Source organism: Podarcis bocagei (genome assembly GCF_964188305.1).
Source record: "Podarcis bocagei genome assembly, chromosome: 3".
Lineage (NCBI taxonomy): Eukaryota > Metazoa > Chordata > Lepidosauria > Squamata > Lacertidae > Podarcis > Podarcis bocagei.
The window spans coordinates 55627849-55646568 of NC_138127.1; the positions used below are offsets into that span (position 1 = coordinate 55627849).

At 41.7% G+C, this 18720-nt stretch overlaps 3 protein-coding genes across 19 annotated transcripts in view; 2 read left to right on the forward strand and 1 right to left on the reverse strand.

Moving 5' to 3' along the window:
• Positions 1-7373, forward strand: part of TMEM181 (transmembrane protein 181) — a 29453-nt gene extending 22080 nt beyond the window's left edge. For all 5 annotated transcript variants that reach the window (XM_081187545.1, XM_081187546.1, XM_081187548.1 and 2 more), the window contains one exon: positions 999-7373. In XM_081187545.1, the coding sequence (XP_081043671.1) occupies positions 999-1077 (79 nt within the window). In that variant the 3' untranslated portion in view covers positions 1078-7373. The remainder of the gene's footprint in view (positions 1-998) is intronic.
• A 2039-nt stretch (positions 7374-9412) lies between these two features.
• DYNLT1 (dynein light chain Tctex-type 1) lies at positions 9413-15102 on the reverse strand. Its single transcript, XM_081187577.1, has 5 exons — positions 14948-15102; positions 13258-13299; positions 10835-10958; positions 10533-10610; positions 9413-9807 (listed from the first exon to the last, which is right to left on the reverse strand). Exons 1-5 carry the CDS (start codon positions 14972-14974, stop codon positions 9737-9739), a joined length of 342 nt encoding a protein of 113 aa, XP_081043703.1. The 5' UTR covers positions 14975-15102; the 3' UTR covers positions 9413-9736.
• A 51-nt stretch (positions 15103-15153) lies between these two features.
• SYTL3 (synaptotagmin like 3) overlaps positions 15154-18720 on the forward strand; it is a 43282-nt gene continuing 39715 nt past the window's right edge. For 7 of the 13 annotated variants that reach the window (XM_081187529.1, XM_081187535.1, XM_081187534.1 and 4 more), the window contains exons 1-2: positions 15840-16225; positions 17229-17387. The gene's annotated coding sequence lies outside the window, so the exon portion shown is untranslated. The other 6 variants (XM_081187538.1, XM_081187540.1, XM_081187537.1 and 3 more) reach the window with 6 other exon arrangements.

Consider the following 18720-nt stretch of genomic DNA (forward strand, 5'->3'; position numbering starts at 1 on the left):
ATCGGCTGAGCAGTGATTTGAACTCGCTCCCGCAGGAGGCAGAGATGGCCACCAACCTGCATGACTTTCAAAGAGACATTCATGGAGGAGAGGGCTATCGATGGCTATACTCTGCCTCCCCAGTTGGAGGCAGTAATGCTTCTGAATACCAGAAGTTTTATAGCCACAGAATTGGTTATAAGGTGAGAGGGCTCCGTTCTAGGGAGCGAGGTCTGAATTTGTGAGATAAGCCACGTGAGGGAAATGTATGTGTGGCAGGGAAAGCAAGTGCTAAGACAGACACTGTGCCTATTATTATTATTTATCTAACTTGTTAGCCATTTAATTCAAAAGTATAAAGTCTTTAAGCACCAGTTTACAAAAATAATGTAATTTTGAGGGTAATGACAGTTTGTATTGGAAAGTGCAGCTGCAAATTCTACCCCAACCCTTTCCAACATATGAATAATCTTTGTGTGGGGCAGAAAGAGTATCAGTTTGCTTCCTTATTCTTTTTGAGCCTGTTCTATGTGTAAGCAGCTATGCAACAACCCTTACTGTGGGGATGTTCAGCTGCTTGAATAATTACAGGGGGATTGTTTTCCCATGGAGTTTTGCTTTTCTTTTCTGAGAAAAGCATGTGTCATTGCTTGTTTCCTCATCTTTTGGTCCTGTCTCGAATTCAGCAGCAAGCAAGACAAGTGTACACTTCCAACTGAGCCATCAGTGTTACATTTAGGATGCCTTGAAAATAAGTGAATTGCTTTGAACACTAAAATTAAAGCAAGCTCCCTATGCCAACCTTCCAATATGGTCAGATTTTGAAGCCATGCTCTTTAGATATATTGGAAGGAAGCTAAAGAATACTGCTTTCATTCCTACCTGAAGGGGGTTCATGTTTGAAAGAATAACAAATCTTTTGAGATCATACTAATTTTGTCTACTTGCCCAGAATAAGTGTTGTTTTATGCTATTTATGTCTTAAGATGTTCTTGAATATTTCTTTTTTGTGGAGACAGGAGTGATTATGAAGAAATGCCACTTCAGAACGGTCAAGCCATCAGAGCCAAATTCAAGGAAGAATCGGACAGCGATTAAGTTTTCATAGAAGTGACCTGCTCTATGAGAACAAAAGCAATTTTGACACTCTTCCCCCCACCCCCCTAAAAATCTTTTTCCTGAGTCTACTGTTAACTGATCATAGACTTCTGTGGAAGGATTTCCTGTTTCTCCCTTTCTGTTTACAAACCTAAAACTGAAGTGGGGAGAATATAATTTTTAGGGAAGAGTTATTTTGTAAACTCAAAGTGTACCCCCCCTTTTTTTAGAAAACAGTTGTGATGGGATGCCTCCAGACCAGATTGTTTGGGGAGCTTGTTGTGCACTTTCACAGCTAATACTTTGATTTCCTCATAGTTTCATAACTATTTACTTGGAATTTAGTGTTGAGATGCTTTTTTTACTCCAAAATAATTTTATTTTGACATTTGCAAACCGTGTTTGCAGAGAAGGGGAGAGAGGAAATGCCCCAGCTCCCAACGTCATTCAACCCCAAACTTACTCTGATTGGAATCTGCTTGGCACTTCCAACACCTTGATAAACCTCAATTTCTGTTTTCCCATTTCAGGGGTTGAAGGGTGGTGGGTAGGAATTGCAATTGTGATTCAGCACTGTACGTGACTTGAATTAAATGAAGGAGTTTTTTCAGTTATCTGATTTTGTGATTGCGATTAAGCACACCATTTCAGCTTCTTCTGAGACCGACATAATTCTATATAATTGTATTGGAAGAGCAAAATAATTTGAGAAGGAAGGTGTTCTAAGGCTGCTTTATCTTAAAACAACAGTCACATTCGGTGAAAAGCATAGCCTTGCACCTGAGCGTCTTCTGCCTGTGTAAATGATGACTGAATGCTGCTTGCTGCTGTTAATTAAGAGGGAACAATATATAATTTCAACACACATTCCCTTAAATTCTGTAAATGTTTTTCCCCTCCCCCCGAATAAGGGTGTTTTAAATAGTTTGGTATTCATAACCAGTAGTATAGAAACACAAACACATTATGTGTTGGATATGAACCTAGGTGGGCTCTTGGATATATTTGGGTAGGAAATTCTCTTCCTTTAACTGAGCACGATCCAAAATGGTGGTTGATCCATTTTGTTGAACCAATTGTATAAACCGGCAAAGTAAATTGGAGCCTTCAAATTACAGAGAAGTCTTCAGATTTCAGAGTTCTGCAATAATTGTTGGAACGTGACAGTATGTTACAACCATGTGGAGGCCACTTGAAACAGCCTTTGTACGATGCCTGCCACATATGCAGAAGACAATGGCCAACATGGAATGAATCATCCTCATTGTGTGCATACAATGGGACCAAGCCACTATACACATTGCAGCAATGGCGTGGTGAAGCCTCCGTGTTGCGGTTGTGATGTGTGTACTTGACTGTAGTAGGTTCAATGAAAGGTATGATCTGAGCCATTTTGTGTTCTGTTTTACGATAGGCATTTCTTTTAGCTCATCTTCAGACACACCTAAAATGGCAGCTTTCGTGTGTTCCATTCTTACCCATGCTGGAAATGTGCACTACTGAAGTTGATACAGTTTAGCAGAATGGTGCTTCCAATCACAGTTTGTTGAGAAATGCCTCTTTACTCTCCCACCCTGGTAGTTTTGGTTCTGAATGGATTTATTAAAATAGTATGATGGGGAAATCGTGGATAGCCCTCCTACCTCACAGAAGCTGTCAGTATTTTCATGTGCTTTTTCAAGCCCATGTTCCTGCCTATAAATAACTCCAGTAGGTTCCTTTTGCAGAAACACTTTGTTATATCACTGACCAAAACAAAAATGACCAATATGCAAGGACTGAAGACCTTTTTTGAGTTGAATGTAAAAGTTCAGTGCATTTCTGCTGGTCACACTTGAATTGCTATTTGCATCTCTTGCTTGGCAAACCTTGTCCTAACATAATTCAAGCTGCAGAAACAGTCTACAGGTAACTTGCATCTTATGCAGGGGTCGCGTTCCTGGCCATCGCGGGTATAAGCAAAATTGTGTAAAGCCCCAAAAGACCCCTAGCAAGCCATTCAACAACCATTTTTAAAATCACTGCACTTAACTGGTGAGGGACGAATGCGGCTCTTCGTCTTCTGCATCCTTTCCCTTGCTGGATGTTGCTGCAGATGATACGAAGACCCTGGGGAGTTGAGTGGTAGCCAGAAGAAGTGCTTGGCTGTGGTTCAGATCCAGAGGTGGGTTGCCTGGGCACATCTGCTGTTGCTAGTTTCTTTGTGAGGAACACAGTGATTGATAGATGCTGTTGTTGGCTCTTGGGCTCATCAAACATTTCCTTGCATGGTCTCAGAATGTCTGTATTCCCACAGATGATCTTGAGGATGCATTCCATGGAGGGGTCAGATCATATGCGCAGAAAAGTTGAGAAAATTTCTGCAGGCTCCAACTTGCTGACCCATGCTCTCCATCCTCATCCTCGCATACTGAACTTGAGCTGACCAGTTCCTTTAGCAATTCAGCAGTCAATACCTGTTTGACCCTCAGTTAGCTCTGCAGTCTGAAGTTTCTCCACACCCTTTAGTTGTCTCTCCAAACCCCTCCACCTCTGATCACCCTCTGCAACCACCCCTTCTATGCCGAAACATTCTTACGAAGGCTGCTGGCTCTTTCTCCTTGCTCTCATGCCCCCTCTCTCCCCCTTGCGTACCATTTTCTTATTTTTCCCCTGTGCCTGCCATTTTTGCACCACTTTTGGGCAGCGTGCATAATGCTGAGAGTGTGACTGTTAAATAAGCATCAGATGCGAGTTACCTGTAGTTACCTGTTCATTCTGCTGCTACTGTTTTCTAGGAAAATAGGCTGGGATAATAAGAACCTTGTGCATTAGTGGAAAGGACTTTCCTCTGTGGGTATATGAGAGAGTTGATGTGTGTGTGAGAGGGGAGGACTTTCTCAGTATTGGCTCTTCAGTATGTGCAAGGAGTTACTCTGGGAAAGGGTTAGTACTTGCAAAAAAACACAGCGCTTTGAATCCTGGCCATAGACAAGTATATGGTGATTGATACCTCAAGGCTACGAATAAACTGACCCAGTTTGCACATCATACTGAGCCAAACCATGGCTTAGTGCATACATACAACCTCCTGATGAGAGCTTTGCTACCCCCATCATTTTGCTGCTGCTGCTGAACTAAGCCATGGTTTGCCTTACTTCATATTCTGAACCATGACCTCTGGGTTGAACAACACGATAAGGCAAACCATGGCTTAGCTCAGCAGCAAAATGAGCAGGGACAAGCAAAGCAGCTGTGATCCCCATTCTGGGAGCTTGTTGGTCCTAAACCACGGTTTGGCTTAGTGTGACGTGAATTTACGGCACTGTGAAGGATTTGTTCGGCTATTTTTGCAAGTAAATATCTACACTGATAATAAAGCTATGAAAGAGTGTCATGCACTTTGCATATCAAAAGTACAAGACATAATATTAGTATAATCATCTAAATGTAATAGTTTGCTTTTGCTAGGTTTCTGATAAACCATTTCAGATGTTTTGTTCTGTGGCAATCAGCAAGTTAGAGTGCTAATATGTATTTAGTAAAATGTTGTTGTTTTTAACAGCAAATTAAAACCAAGGCATGGAGTATATTCTATGGATAATATCCAATGTTAGTCATACTCAGAATAGACCCATTTGAATCAATGGATTTCAGTAACCTGTTCATTGATTTCAGTGGATCTGAGTATGACTTCGCCTAAAATACATTGTAAAACTTGGGAAACTAGATGTGTATTTTTCCTAATATTTTATATTGCTTGATATTGACCCGTAGTAATCATGTGGAAAAATTGTACTACTTGTCTTTTGATGTATATATTCTTTTAAATTATTGTTGGTTTCTCTTCTACATTTTAAATACCTAGGGTGATATTCAATTAATGAGTCCTGTCAGCCCTGTGTGAGGACTTCTGCTTGCAGAACAGTATTCAGGGGGACAAGAGGGGGGGCGGTCATTACAAAGTCTGAATGCTTGCCCTTACAGAATAATCACTCAATTTTACTTAAGTTCCCAAGTTACCTTTTCCCTTAATTCTGGAGAAAATAAATGAATTCCTGAGTTAATTTCTTAATTAAATGTCCCTGAAGTTCATTAAACTTTAGGAATTGAAGGCTACTATTGCATTTGTCTCCACTAATCTCACTCATCTGACGAGTCCTAGGAACAAGCATTCAGCTGTGTTTCCCATTACAATTTTTAGTGCCATTTGTTCTTTTGTCACATCGCAACTTGTTTTAAATGCTCAGTGTTAAACACCCAGAACACTTAAAGTTGTCATATTGCAAACTGGGGAAAACACAAGGTAGTAGTAGAGACTATTTTCAGGTTTATTAATTGGAATTCTTTTGCACAGATATGATAATTGAGCACGGTATGTTGTATTTTTTTTTGCTGAGGGGTTCCCTATGAATAGGAGAGTCGCTGGGAAAGCTGTTGTTTTCCTTTTAGCAGGGCTTCATAGACTCTGTTCCATGGACCACAAGCTTCATTCAGGTAGTCTGCAGTGGGTCTGTAAAAATGCAGTTTAAAAGCATCCAGCAATGTAGTACTGCACCTTACAATTGCTACAAGCAGAAAAACCATTTAGAGGTCTGCCAAAAACCTCAGCAATTTTCAAGTGGTCCATGGGGGGAAACATTTGGGAATCACTGCCCTGCAGCCAGATGAGGAAGCTGTTAGTGAAAGTGCCTTTGGATATGGTGTTTAGTTGACTTCCACAAGGATCAGTTGCCAAGCAATTTTGCTTCAGCTGGGCTTTTGAGTGAGCATGAGCTAGATCCCCTCGTCAAATAAAATAATTCCCAGTGGACAAATGCAGCAGTAATTCTGCTACAGTGGGAGAACATCGTCTACTACAAAGCATATTTTGTTTCATTGTGGGTTTTCTTTTTTTTAAAAAAATGTGTCCCATCTTTTTTGTTGGCAGAAGTTGCTGCTTTTGAAATGGCTTCTGTAGTGTGTGTAAAAAGGCTTGCTGATGCCCACTGTTGGTGAAAAACATCTCTAAAGAAAATATGAGCATTGCCCTCCGTGCCGCACATATGGTGTAGCCTCCCCAAAAGTGCTTGTAGTTTTTGCCTACTTTTTCTTTGCCCTTGTTTAACATGGATCACTTTTGCCTTAGCAGTTGTGATTGTCAGTTGCAGCGCTGTTTAGGTAAATATGCAGTTTGTACACACTGGCTTTTATAGTTAAAATTTCGAAGTGCCAGTAAAGCTAAGAGGCAGTAATGTAACTAGGACTGTGCTCAACTTTCAGACAAGCTATAATCTTGTGTTTTGTCTGCTGCAACCTTCAGTTTCCGCCTTCAGGGAAAGTAGCCTGTAGTGTTCTCAAATTTTTAAATAGAAACTAGTGATTTTGGTGGTGGAGTTCCCTGCTGCTGCTTTAGGATCTTTCCACACACCCACCACTTCTTTCTTCCTGGCTTAGTCACATAAGTGATCATCTACCAGCCAGAGATAGTGAAGGAGGAAGATGCCATACTGTCTTGTAGCCAATCAGATGTGGCTGTGCTATAATATTGCTGAGGTTGAGGGGCAGCAAGTTTAAACAAGCAAAGATTTCTACAGATTATACAAAAAAGCACTGGCAAAAGGGTCATGGAAAACAATTTTTTTTCTGAGTAATCTTGGCTCAGCCATAAGTGTAAACCCAGTAGAATCATGCCAAAGAACAGGAAATCTGTGTTTATATAAAGATACATTGAAAGAAGTTTAGCAAGAAATTTGCAGCCTGATCCTGTGTGTGGTTACTCAGAAGCAAGTCCAAGTTGGTTCGATCAGACTTACTCCCACGAGGTACAAAGCCTTACTTAAAATGAGAGTTACTTCTAAATGGTGCCCAAGGCCATTACTGCATTTAAATGATGTAGTCACATCTGTTGCATTTTTAGCCATATGTTCCAATTGTGCCAGTAATTGATATGAAAAGCTCCTTATGCTACTGTACAACTGAACTCAACATTTGTAAATAGATGTAAAATGAAATAAACCTCCAGAAAATATTTTCTACCAAAACGTGGCTAGAACCTTTTCATAGTGTATGTGTACGTTAATGAAAAGTTGTAACTATAATTTTGCTTTTGGAAGGGTATGCATGGGGTACCTCAATGTGTCATCTTTATGCTTCAGGGTAGATGCTATTTGTAATTATGATGAGGCACTAGCAACAGTGGTGTTAACTTTCCCTGAGCAGGAATTTAAGAGTTAGTTTACTTTCAGTAAAATACTGGGCGCAGAGATGTTTTGGAGACTGTGCATAGTAAAATTACGTTCCAATCCAATGCATTCACAATAAAGTTTTATATAGAACCTTTGTGCCTATCTCAGTATTGTTCCTCCCAATACACAATAAACGGTGGCACGTTTATTTCCATGTGTGCATATGGAAATTCATTTGGTGGCATGTAATAGATAAGCTAAAACTGCTCTGGATTTAGGATTAAAAAACTCCAATTTCACTGTCTTTTCATTGACCTGAATTTGATGGAAATAGATATAAATGCATCTGAGGAAAACAAAATTGGTTGTCTATATTTGGTGGGGAAAAGTGACATCAAATGATGACACAGCTCAAAATAATGACGTCTAACTCTAAATATCTTCAGGAAGCATGGTGGACAACCAGCCAAAATTCCAGGGGGACAAGCAGAAGCCCCTTGATGCTACTTGATGGAACTGTAGGTATGAGCAGGCACAGTACTGGAACCTCACTTGCATGCGCAGCAAACTCTGCCAAGTGCTCAAGGACAATCAATGGGGGTGCATGCCCCCTTTCTCTTTCCCAACGTAGATAATTGGCAAACAATCTTTCTTGAAGTGCATGCTGTTGAACTGCCACCAACTTTGCAACTGGATGATAGATGCTGCAATTGTTGGGGTTCAGTCTCCCCACTGCCTTTCCCCCAGAAACTGCCGCAGTGAGAGCACTGTCAATGAGCGCGAGTTTATAAACAAAGAAACATGTCAATTTGCCAATATGGATATGCAGGGCCTATGTTGGCCCTGGAGTGGGGATGGGGAGAATTCTCTCATCCACCTGCGAACACCTGTGTGCTTGAATTTTTCAGATAAGCTTGCTATTTTAATGGAAAAGCAGTATGTTTTGTTCTTAGGCTTTTAAATGCCCTGTGGTTTCAGAAACTGTGGAGCACAATGAGGCCATAAATACTAAACAATTATTTTAGTAACATGCTATTTAACATTAGTCTGTCCTACTCAATTTTCCCAGGGGTCCCAGCTGAACAAATTATGCTTCTTTATACTGTATCACACAATTGTTCTCCATCTAGTCTCAGCCAGAGGACTTTCCCAGCCCTGCCAACCCAAGAAGCACTGAATGAGTGATGCGAGAGATTGAAGCTACATGAAAAGCATGTACCTCTCCCACTGTGCTATGGTCCATTCACAAACGCTAGCAACAATCCCACTAGTTGGAACCTGTGGTTCATGTTTTTGACCACTTAATTATACAGACACTTAAGCAGAGTGCAGCCATACAGTCAAATTCACTTTACAGTAAAACAGTTCACTCATTCTGGAGTGTTCTGAAAAACACTTTGATGAAAAATATTGCATTCTGGCAATTCTTTGGGGTGTGTGGAATACTTATTATGTGGCTATTTTAAATAACATTTAGCCCAGTTGGTTGGTACAAGTCTACCATCTCAATAAGAGATGATTAGGCTCTCAAATGTCAGTTCACTCCTTAAGTGACAGCTTCTGTGTACTAAGACACAGGGTCTTTATCCTACTTTGAGATCCCCAAGATGGAGCCTTGGATCTTTTACATTCAAAGGATGTGCCCTGTGCTATGGCAAGCATGGATCAACGTTCTGCTGCTTCTTGCCTCTGTTCTGTGAGGTGTGCTGGTCTCCCATTTTGAGAATGGGGTAAAATAAGGAGTACTTTCTCTACAATCAATTAACTTGGGACTGCTCCTACTTATATGTTTGGTCAGGGAGCAAAGAGGCATCTAAATTGATTTTTTTAAAAAATAAAACTCAATTTTACTTTAAAGAGAACTATGCACCTTGGAGCAATTAGCTGTTAGCCCCTCCATGCACCTAAAAGTTTTGGCTGCCATTAAAAATGGAGTTACTTTATATGGGAATGTTTAAAATACCTACAGTTGTCTAGTGTAAATAACTGGAGCATTGGTGGCTCTATTGGGAGTTTTAGGGTACCACAGAAGCCCCCAAAAGGACTAAGCAGCTGAGCGAGTGCTTAAGGAATAACTGCACCCCCATTACTTCACAATGATCCATTTGGGCCAAGCTGTTAAAGGCATGTGAGGTTAGCCTCACACTTGCTTGTGGAATGTACAGCTTTTATGAATGCACATACACAAGTTCAGAACTTCAATAATTTAATAGCAAACAAAAGCATTGTGTGAAATTAGTCTTATTCAAACCAGTTGCAATAAAGCTGAAGAAGTGCAGCATGTTTCAGGTTTTAGCACCTTGAGAAAAGAGTCCTTAAAGTGTTAAGACAGGGAGTGATTTGATATGGATAAGAGGTGATGTGTTTATGTAACAGTGTAGAAATTGCTTCCCCATTTTCTCACAGGAAGACGACAGAAGTTCTTTAAAAACAAAGTTGTTCATTGAATTCACAGTTTTAGTGGATATATGAAATGGAAGGGATGACACAAAGGCTGAAGAATTCCAAGGCAATCATATTGCGAGTCCAAAGGCACTGACGATACAGTACATAGTCTTGTTCTCCCATCTCACAGTGCAGGTTCCTACAAAAAGAGAAGAAAAGTCAATTGGGGTGGCTATACTATATACAGAAGAACTACATCAGATCATAAAATTCATAGCTTTCAATTTAAAGAACACATAGAACAAATCTATTGCATCTTAAGCCACACTTGCTAAGTTTAAGCCTCAGCCAACTCCGTACCACATAGGCAACATCCCATAATTTGGAGCAGTGGAACCTAAAATTATTGAACCACATTACATCGATATTCAGTCACACTTTATTCTTCCACAGGAAGTATATATGTTTATTCACAGGTGATGATGATTCTTCCAACTAAGTATCAGGAAGAACTTTCTGACAGTAAGAGCTGTTCGACAGTGTAATGGGCTCTCTTGGAAGATGGTGGACTCTCCTTCCTTGGAGGTTTTCAAGCAGAGGTTGAATGGTCATCTGTCATGGGTGCTTTAGCTGAGATTCCTGCATTGCAGGAGGTTGGAAGAGAGAACTCTTTGGGGCCCCTTCCAACTCTACAATCCTTCAATTTTAAAGCAGAGATGCTCTACTAGCTACCCTAGGGAAATTAGGGAATAAGGCCCTTCTAACAAGAACAACCTGCCCCATGGTCACTTGTAACTTCTAGTATTAGAAGTTTATTACCACAGAATAGGTGTGTGTGGATTTTTCTCTTCTGGAGTCACACAAATATCTTGTGAAACATTTCAATGGAGAAACTAAGACAAAGTATTAAAACATTCTTGTTACCATCAGCAGAGTTGTCCCAGAAGCAAGAGCTTGCAGTATGAAGTCCAGCACCATTCTTTTGCATAATCACACATGTCACTGTAAATTGAAGATACAGTATTGTTAGAAAATGGAATGTTTCCATGGCATAAGCTACACAGTTACATCCACATCTGTTTTTAGCCTTAAATGCCTATGTAAACATCTCTTATCTTAAATTGCCCCCTCACCTGCAATTTCCATTTTAGAGTTTAATTTTCGGTTTTACTCAAAACCATTTGTCAAAACAATAATACAATGAGCACAGAAACCCATTCACTTACCAACATATTTGAAAGGTTTCCCCAGCTTTGTGAGATGACTCAGAATTTGCTCTACAACACTTGTAGTCCATTGATTCACTTTGCTGTGCAGATATGCATTGCCACCTATTGTTCCTTCTATGGCCTGCAAACAAAGAGAGGTTCAAATTACCACCAGGCTGCTAAGGAATTTTAATTTTTTTAAAAGCATGCATTGATTTCAAAAGCTAGAATAAAATATGTCAGTGGTTTTTCCAAGCAACACAGATCACACCATCAAACACTGATCACACCATCCAACAAGAAGGAAAACCCAGAACCAACTAACAGCCATACTGATAAGCAATGATCACTGAAATGCTAGCTTGAGCTGCCATCTGTGAGGTGGTGGATCAATCTCAAGAGTTCCAAACACACAAAGACCCCCCACACACACACCTTTGCAAGAATGATTTGGGAGGTAACCAACAATATGGCGCCTCATATTTATTCTGAGGCTATTGAAATCCTAATTACAGTGGAGCAGACACACCTCTCTGCCAGTGGGAGACCATGTCCACTGCGAAGGCCATGCATGTAAAAAGCTCTGTGGGCAGTAACTGTACTGTTGGTGTTCTGGGAGTGCGGCAGGGGTGGGATTGAGGCAACCTAGGATCCAAGCAGTGTGCCAACCTCACCAGAGACACTGGTGAGCTGCAGTGCTACCAGTGATGTTGTTCAGGTGAGCACAGGCACCTGTTACTGTTCATCTCTTTTGTGATGTGTTTGACAGATTGTAAGCATGGAGGCAGGGACTGTGTTGCTCTTCGGTCTTTCCCCAGTACCTAAAAAATATTAGGAACTTTATAAACAACATTTAATGTATCACCAGAAACACACAGAGGGAGAAAGCTACAGAGGGAGTGACAATGAGATCTTGCAACAAGAGGCTGAACAGCCCAAATCAATACCCTCTGTAATAAATGGGTGTCTGGCTTACTCAGTCTTATCCTGCGGTTGTAAGCATAGATTTCACACTCTGTAAAGCATTAGTGCCAAGACTGAGAACAAGGGAGTGGCTGTTCATTGAATGTCACTAAGTTGTGGTCCTTTCGTGCTTTTCCCTGCAGATTCTGTTTGCAAACATTACTGTAGCAGAGTGTACTAGCCTCTAATAGCCTTATTATTTTAAATTGTTTTTAATGTTTTTAATGCTGTAACCTGCATTGGGGCTTTAGGGTGAAATGTGAGTAATAAACATCAGCACCACCACAAAACATGCAAGGGAGGCATGCAGGTTTTTTACACAGATGAGTTGTACATACTTGATAAGTTACCAATCATATATCTGCTTAACAAAGAATGGCATGTACAACATATTTAGCTTGTGCTCCTAAGCCTTCACTAATCGCCAGGAAGGTTGCCACAACAGAGGATTAGCAAACAAGACACTGGTACCCAGGTAACACATAACTAAAGTAAATTTGCTCTAAATCTACTAACTATATTAATTCTATAGCTGCAAGTCACCAAAAGATTATTCCTGAAGTTGGAATCTAATGAAATAGAACAGTCCACTCCATTTAAGCCAAGGTACATGCATTAAATACTGATGTCACCACTGTGATTCAAGTAGATTTAACTAGCTTGCAGATTAGGCCAGAAGTTCATATTACAAGACGAAGTCCTAAATTTGATAAGCTTAATCATGTAAAAAGAGAGGTAAAAACCTTTACGAATGCAATTCTATGAGGATATCAAAATAGGATTGTTTCTTCTATATAGGCTAGCTGGGATTAAAAGTATGACATAAGGCCAACGAGCCTCTACTCCTCTTCCCACTGCAGCTCTTGATACTCCCAGAAAAATCATCCCTGCAGATCAGGAGTCACCTCCAGAGTGGAATTCAACATAGCATCAGGGACTATAAACTAAAGTTGGGGGAGTGGGTTTACCCCCTCAGAGAGACAATCTGCATTGTCTATATCACTATATCACTAGCTGGAGAAGTGAAATGTTCACAAAACAGAGCCAGCGAGTCACAATCCCCTAGAAATGTTTCAAATGAAATAATATGTATCTGTATGTATTTGCACAAAATGTATATACCAATAACAAAATTATGAGCACACAGACACACACATATTTCGAAGCAAAATTTAAATAATTCACATTGCAATGTGTTTTAAGAGGCTGTTTACATAGCTCATGTTGCCACTTTAAATGTGGGCTTACAACACAAACTTAGGCATGTCTACTCAGAAGTACCACTGAGTTCAATGAGACCTATTCCTAGGTAAGTGTGAGTGATTGGAGCCTTACAATTCAGTGCAATGTGTATTTTCCACAATGCAGCAGTGATATATTTATCTTTTTAAAGGGAGTTACGGGGTGCAGTAGAAATATAGCAGATGCTGTGCAATGAGGATATATTAATGGAAGATGTAGCATAAATACCATCCTACCTCTTTTATAATGTTGCTTACTTCATCCACAATAAACGCAGTCTTGCAGGGGGAAAGAAGAGAAGAAGAAGAAGAAGCCAGAGATAACATTTAAACCAAGTAAGCAATTTGCAGTACTGACAGAAATGTAGTTTTAACAAACAGACTAATGCTTCAAACATTAATCAGATTTGATTTATTTCCCTAAGCATCTAACGCCTTGTTTTTACTTCACCAGACATAGAATCCTGCCATCGCAAAGTGTGCCAAGCGATTCCTTAACGCTTATAACTGCAGTAAACGAACTTCTTAAGCAATCACATAAAAGCATATGTTTAACATCCCTTCAAACACTTATAGAGGTGGCAGGTACATATAGTGGCCAGGGAACACATAAAAGGCCACAACTACTCCCATTTTAGGGACACGGGTGGCACTAAACCACAGAGCCTCTTGGGCTTGCCAATCAGAAGGTTGGCGGTTCAAATCCCTGTGACGGGGTGAGCTCCCGTTGCTTGGTCCCTGCTCCTGCCAACCTAGCAGTTCAAAAGCACGTCAAAGTGCAAGTAGATAAATAGGTACTGCTCTGGCGGGAAGGTAAACGGCGTTTCCGTGAACTGCTCTGGTTTCGCCATGCTGGCCACATGATCTGGAAGCTGTACGCAGACTCCCTCAGCCAGTAAAGCGAGATGAGCGCCGCAACCCCAGAGTCGTTCGCGACTGGACCTAATGGTCAGGGGTCCCTTTACCTTTACTCCCCTTTTACAATCTATTCATAAATATGTGGAGGCCTTTCTGGCACTCATGCATCAAGGCAACTCTTATCTCCCCCCGCCCTTTTTTATTTTATATTTTTATTATCATATATAATAAACATTACTATAAATGATAACAAAGGTTTTGAGGTGTCGGTGGTTTTTTGTTTTTCAATCCTGGTATATAAATTTTATGAAATACTTGTTTATGACTAGCTGAGACACTGATCTCATCTGCAGACAGGAGCACATGAGGCTCCATCTCACCTTTGACCATGGGCCACGTTTATTACCGGATCATGATTAGGGTAAGGACATTCATTTGAACAATGAAAGAAGGTCTGAGGATCTCTTTTTTATAGCCACATAACCATGGATTTGATGGAACAGTAACCTCTGAATGCCAAAAGGAGATCCCGCCACACCCCAGATGAAAACTGCCAGTTTCCTTCTCCTCTCCTTTAAGTGGGGCAAATTCCCTTCCCTCTTCGATTTTGCGAAGGACAAGAACCTGGGCCATTAGACCAGACGGCAAGAGATTTATTTATTCGGCTTGCTGCACGCGCACCTCCCAAATGCGTGTACCCGCGTGCCACGAAGAGAGGCGCTTTCTGGAATAAGCCATGCCTATCACGGGGGGAGCGGAGAGATGCAGCACCACCAGCAGGAAAAGTTGCCCCGGGGCTTGTAAGGCAGCCTGGCGGCGGCATCTCTCCTCTCGGACCAAGGGCTGGAAGCGGCGGGAGCGCCGGGGCTGGCAAGAGAGGAGGGCCAGGCGACCTTCCAGGAACGGGAACGTGGCCGACAATGGGCAAAGGGGCGGACCCCGCCACCGCCCTCCCCACCGAGGTCACCGCAGCTACAGAAGAAAGGGACACGCCGTCCCTTCCCTCCACGGCCGCCCGCCCGCCAAGAGGAGGTGGAGGAGGGACGCCGCTGTCCTTAGGAACCGTTACCTCCTCTGCAGACTGAAGCTCGTCCATCTTCTTCTTCAGCAATCCAGCCTATAGTCTCCCACGCGGCGCATGCGCAACCGACTCTTCGCCGGTCGCAGACAGCAGCACTTTCTTTCTTTTCTCTCTCGCTCGAGCTACGCGGCTGCGCAGTGCGCTCCTGTGCTTTCCCAACCAATCACCCGACGCTGGCAAATGTACCGGAAGCGTTGCTGAGCTACGCTCTCTCTTTATTTCCCCCTCTCTCTCCCTCGCGCGCGCTTGCGCAAAGAAGGGCGAGCGCGCGCGGTTTCCGTTGTTTAATAAGAGGTGTGGAAAATGCCTCCCCCCCCCAGTCGCCGTTTCTGGGTTTTTTTTGCGTGTGGTTCGCGCTGAGCTGAGGAGCCTGCGCTTTAGCGACCGTAGGGAAGGGAGGATTAGCACACATTCTTCGCTTATTTTACTTTATTTAGAATACAGGGGTGGCTCACCCTCCTCCCTCCTCCAGAACTCCCCATCTTCCATGCTGGCTGGGCCTTCAGGTGCTTGAAGATGATACGTCGCCTCTTAATAGCCTTTTCTGCAGGCCCAGTATATCCAGCTCCTTCAGTCTCGGAATTGTAGAGTTAGGAACCCAAAGGAACATCTAGTCTGACCCTCTGGAGTGCAGTCTTTGGCTCAGGGTTCCTCATCTCCGACAGCCACCCTCCTCTGGATGCCTTCTATTTTGTCAGTAACCTTAAAATGAAGTTACAGATAGGTAGCCGTGTTGGTCTGCCATAGTCAAAATAAAAAAATTCCTTCCAGTAGCACCTTAAAGACCAACTAAGTTAGTTCTTGGTATGAGCTTTCGTGTGCATGCACACTTGGTCTTTAAGGTGCTACTGGAAGGAATTTTTTTATCTTAAAATGAAGGGTGCAGAAGGGAAGTCTGACCAAAGTTAATTTATAGATAATTTTTTTAAAAAATTAAATAGAAATCCTTAACAAAAATGGAAGCAGCCAGTGAAATGGTATAATGGGGAATAAAGAGACTGCTGCTGAGCAGTGAACTGAGGGGGAGGTCCCAAAGCCCTTATCCAAGGGTGTCACCTGGAGACTTCAAGGTCCGTACCATGGAGAGGAGTCATTGCTTCCTGGCCAACAATAACCAACACATACCACTGAGATGTAGCAGCTCCCATACCTCTGTTGTCCTGCAACATCCAGGGCTTTTTTTCAACCATCACTCACCGGACCCAGTTCCGGCACCTCTCAGGTGGGCACCATTGCCTTTATAAGAGAACAAGAGAGGCGTTCACGGTGAGCTCCAGCACTTCTTTTTCTAGAAAAACAGGACTAGCAACATCACCTCTTTCACTGCTTAGTATTGAAGGCTTTTTATCTGCCATAATATCTGTACCACTTGACTGGCCACCACAGCAAAAAGCAAAAACTGGATTTCAGGAGACACCATGTTAGAAGAGGCATTTTTTTTTAAAACAGAAGGAAGTGTCATCTTGTAAAATGGGGCCTTGTGCAATAATGCAGCACTGTGGAGAACCTGCATGGTGTTGGATGACAACTCTCATGATCACCCCAGGCAATACAGCCAATGAATTGAGAGGTAGCCGTGTTGGTCTGCCATAGTCAAAAATAAATAAATAAATAAAAATTCCTTCCTGTAGCACCTTAAAGACCAACTAAGTTAGTTCTTGGTATAAGCTTTCGTGTGCATGCACACTTCTTCAGATTGAATTGAGAGTTACAGTTCAACGCTATTTTGGGAGCTGCAAATTCCCAATTCAGAATCTAAAAACAAAGCTTTCCACCCTTCAAAACTATTTTCCCCATATATATTTATTAAATCACATTTATGCTTATTGATTAACGAATAACTAAAAGTTATACATAAAATTGTTCCCCCCCTCCCTATCATGCTATCTTGGCAAAAGAGTTTGAAGTGTTTCATTTGCCAGGATGCGTAGCTCACCACCTCAGAGAGGGTAGATTACTATCTTGGCTTTGCTTCTCAAATGCTTCAACAGAATTCTCCTCAAATGCTTCAAAAGAATTGCAATACTTCTCAAGAATCACAGGCTAGATGACAGTTCTTAACCCCTCCCATTTACACTCCTATTATTATTAATTAAATTTATGCATTTATGCATACTCTGCATTTATGCATTTACTCTGACTGAATAATTTGCAGGTTTTATAACTGAGGGCACCCTCAACTGCTTTTCACAGATGACATTAAGCTTGCTTTTTTCTTCACTCTTACCTTCTTTCAGCCCTTTTAATTTCTTCCCTTTCCAACCCACAGCAGTTGGTGAGGGCAGTTTCTGCTCTTAGGCAACACTGCATTGCCAACATCTTCCAGAACTTAGTGCCTACCTAGCCCAAATTCTACAATGCAGGATTTAGTCAATGGCTGTGGAGAGATGCATACTCACTGTTAGGACACTGGAAGCTCCCTTCTCAGGTAATCTTTTATATATAGATAGATATAGATATTGCTGTTAGTTGTTTTATTAAAAGCATACACATAAACAATCATAGTGCATATGTGCATGTTTTCCAAATAATTCAAATTCAGAATACAGTAAGCACATTCTACTCGTTACTATGGGTTTTCCTGATATAGACATGGGGGAAGAAGTTTCCAAAAGGCTCTATTGAAGCTCAGGTGGTGTTCCTCCTTCTGACAAAGGGAAGCCAATTGTCAACAAAATGCAGTGGCGTAGCGTGGGTTGTCAGCACCCGGGGCAAGGCAAGTAATTTGTGCCCCCTAACCCGTGGATTTTGCGCCCCCTAACCCGTGGAGCACCCCCCCAGATGTTGTGCCCGGTGCGGCCGGCCCCCCCCTGCACCCCCCACGCTACGCCACTGACAAAATGGTCTGTCTGTACCACTCTCTGTGGAACTCTTGTCTTGGTGCTTCAGTTTTTATGGTAGTGCAAGCTGCCATACTTTATTTAAGCTTGCTTTGCTTCATGCTGGCTGGGACTGATGGAAGTTGTAGATCAAAACATCTGGAAGATACCAGGTTGGCAAAGGCTCTCTTAGTGGAAGGGCATTTGCATGTCTCTCTCCCAGGTTAAAACTAGGTTCCCCAAATGCAGACTTTGACTAGTACTTAACTTCCTGATCTTTACCACCCGTACCAGCAAAGTGCTTGAGGAGGAGGGGAACAGACTTGGAGATGTGTGGAACATTCCCCTCCTTCCACATCCTTCCAAGATTCAAGCACTTCAGTAGCCTAGGTAAGACTGAGGACAATATCAGAAGCAAAATGTGAGGAATGAGAAGGTGGTGTGGGAAGCTAACCTTGCCTGTGGGCAAGATAAATCAATGAGTCAATGGCTATTGGTCATTACGACTTCCAGATTCAGAGGCAGTATGCCTCTTGTGGGCTGCTGTGGAAAACAGAATGTTTGGCTATGTATATTACAGATGTTTCTACAATCAAACACAAAGAAACACATCCAAACATATAACAAAAAAAGCTGAACTTGGCCTGGAATATGAATCTCCTCTTTAAAAATGGAAAAGGTTTCTACACACATGAATATTTGGCTATTAAACTTCTGAAGCATATGTAATAAGCTGAAATGGAACCTCCAATTCAGATATTTCTAGATTTGGGTTTGGATTGATTTGTACGTAATATTACTTGAAAAATAGGTGAATAAAGCCTTCCCTTTGATAGCTTAAAAGCATTGGGGATTTTAAAATGTGCGTACTATTTATGCTGGTATTACTGGTACTGTATTTGTATTATTCATATTAATAATACCAGCAATATGTATTAATTA

Excerpts from the sequence above, each read along its gene's own strand:
- DYNLT1 (XM_081187577.1), bottom strand. The coding sequence starts at position 14,974 with ATGGACGAGCTTCAGTCTGCAGAGGAG. Across the intron at positions 13,300-14,947 it reads AGCTTCAGTCTGCAGAGGAG|ACTGCGTTTATTGTGGATGA; the intron begins GTAACGGTTCCT and ends TCCCCCTGCAAG. Across the intron at positions 10,959-13,257 it reads TAAGCAACATTATAAAAGAG|GCCATAGAAGGAACAATAGG; the intron begins GTAGGATGGTAT and ends CTTTGTTTGCAG.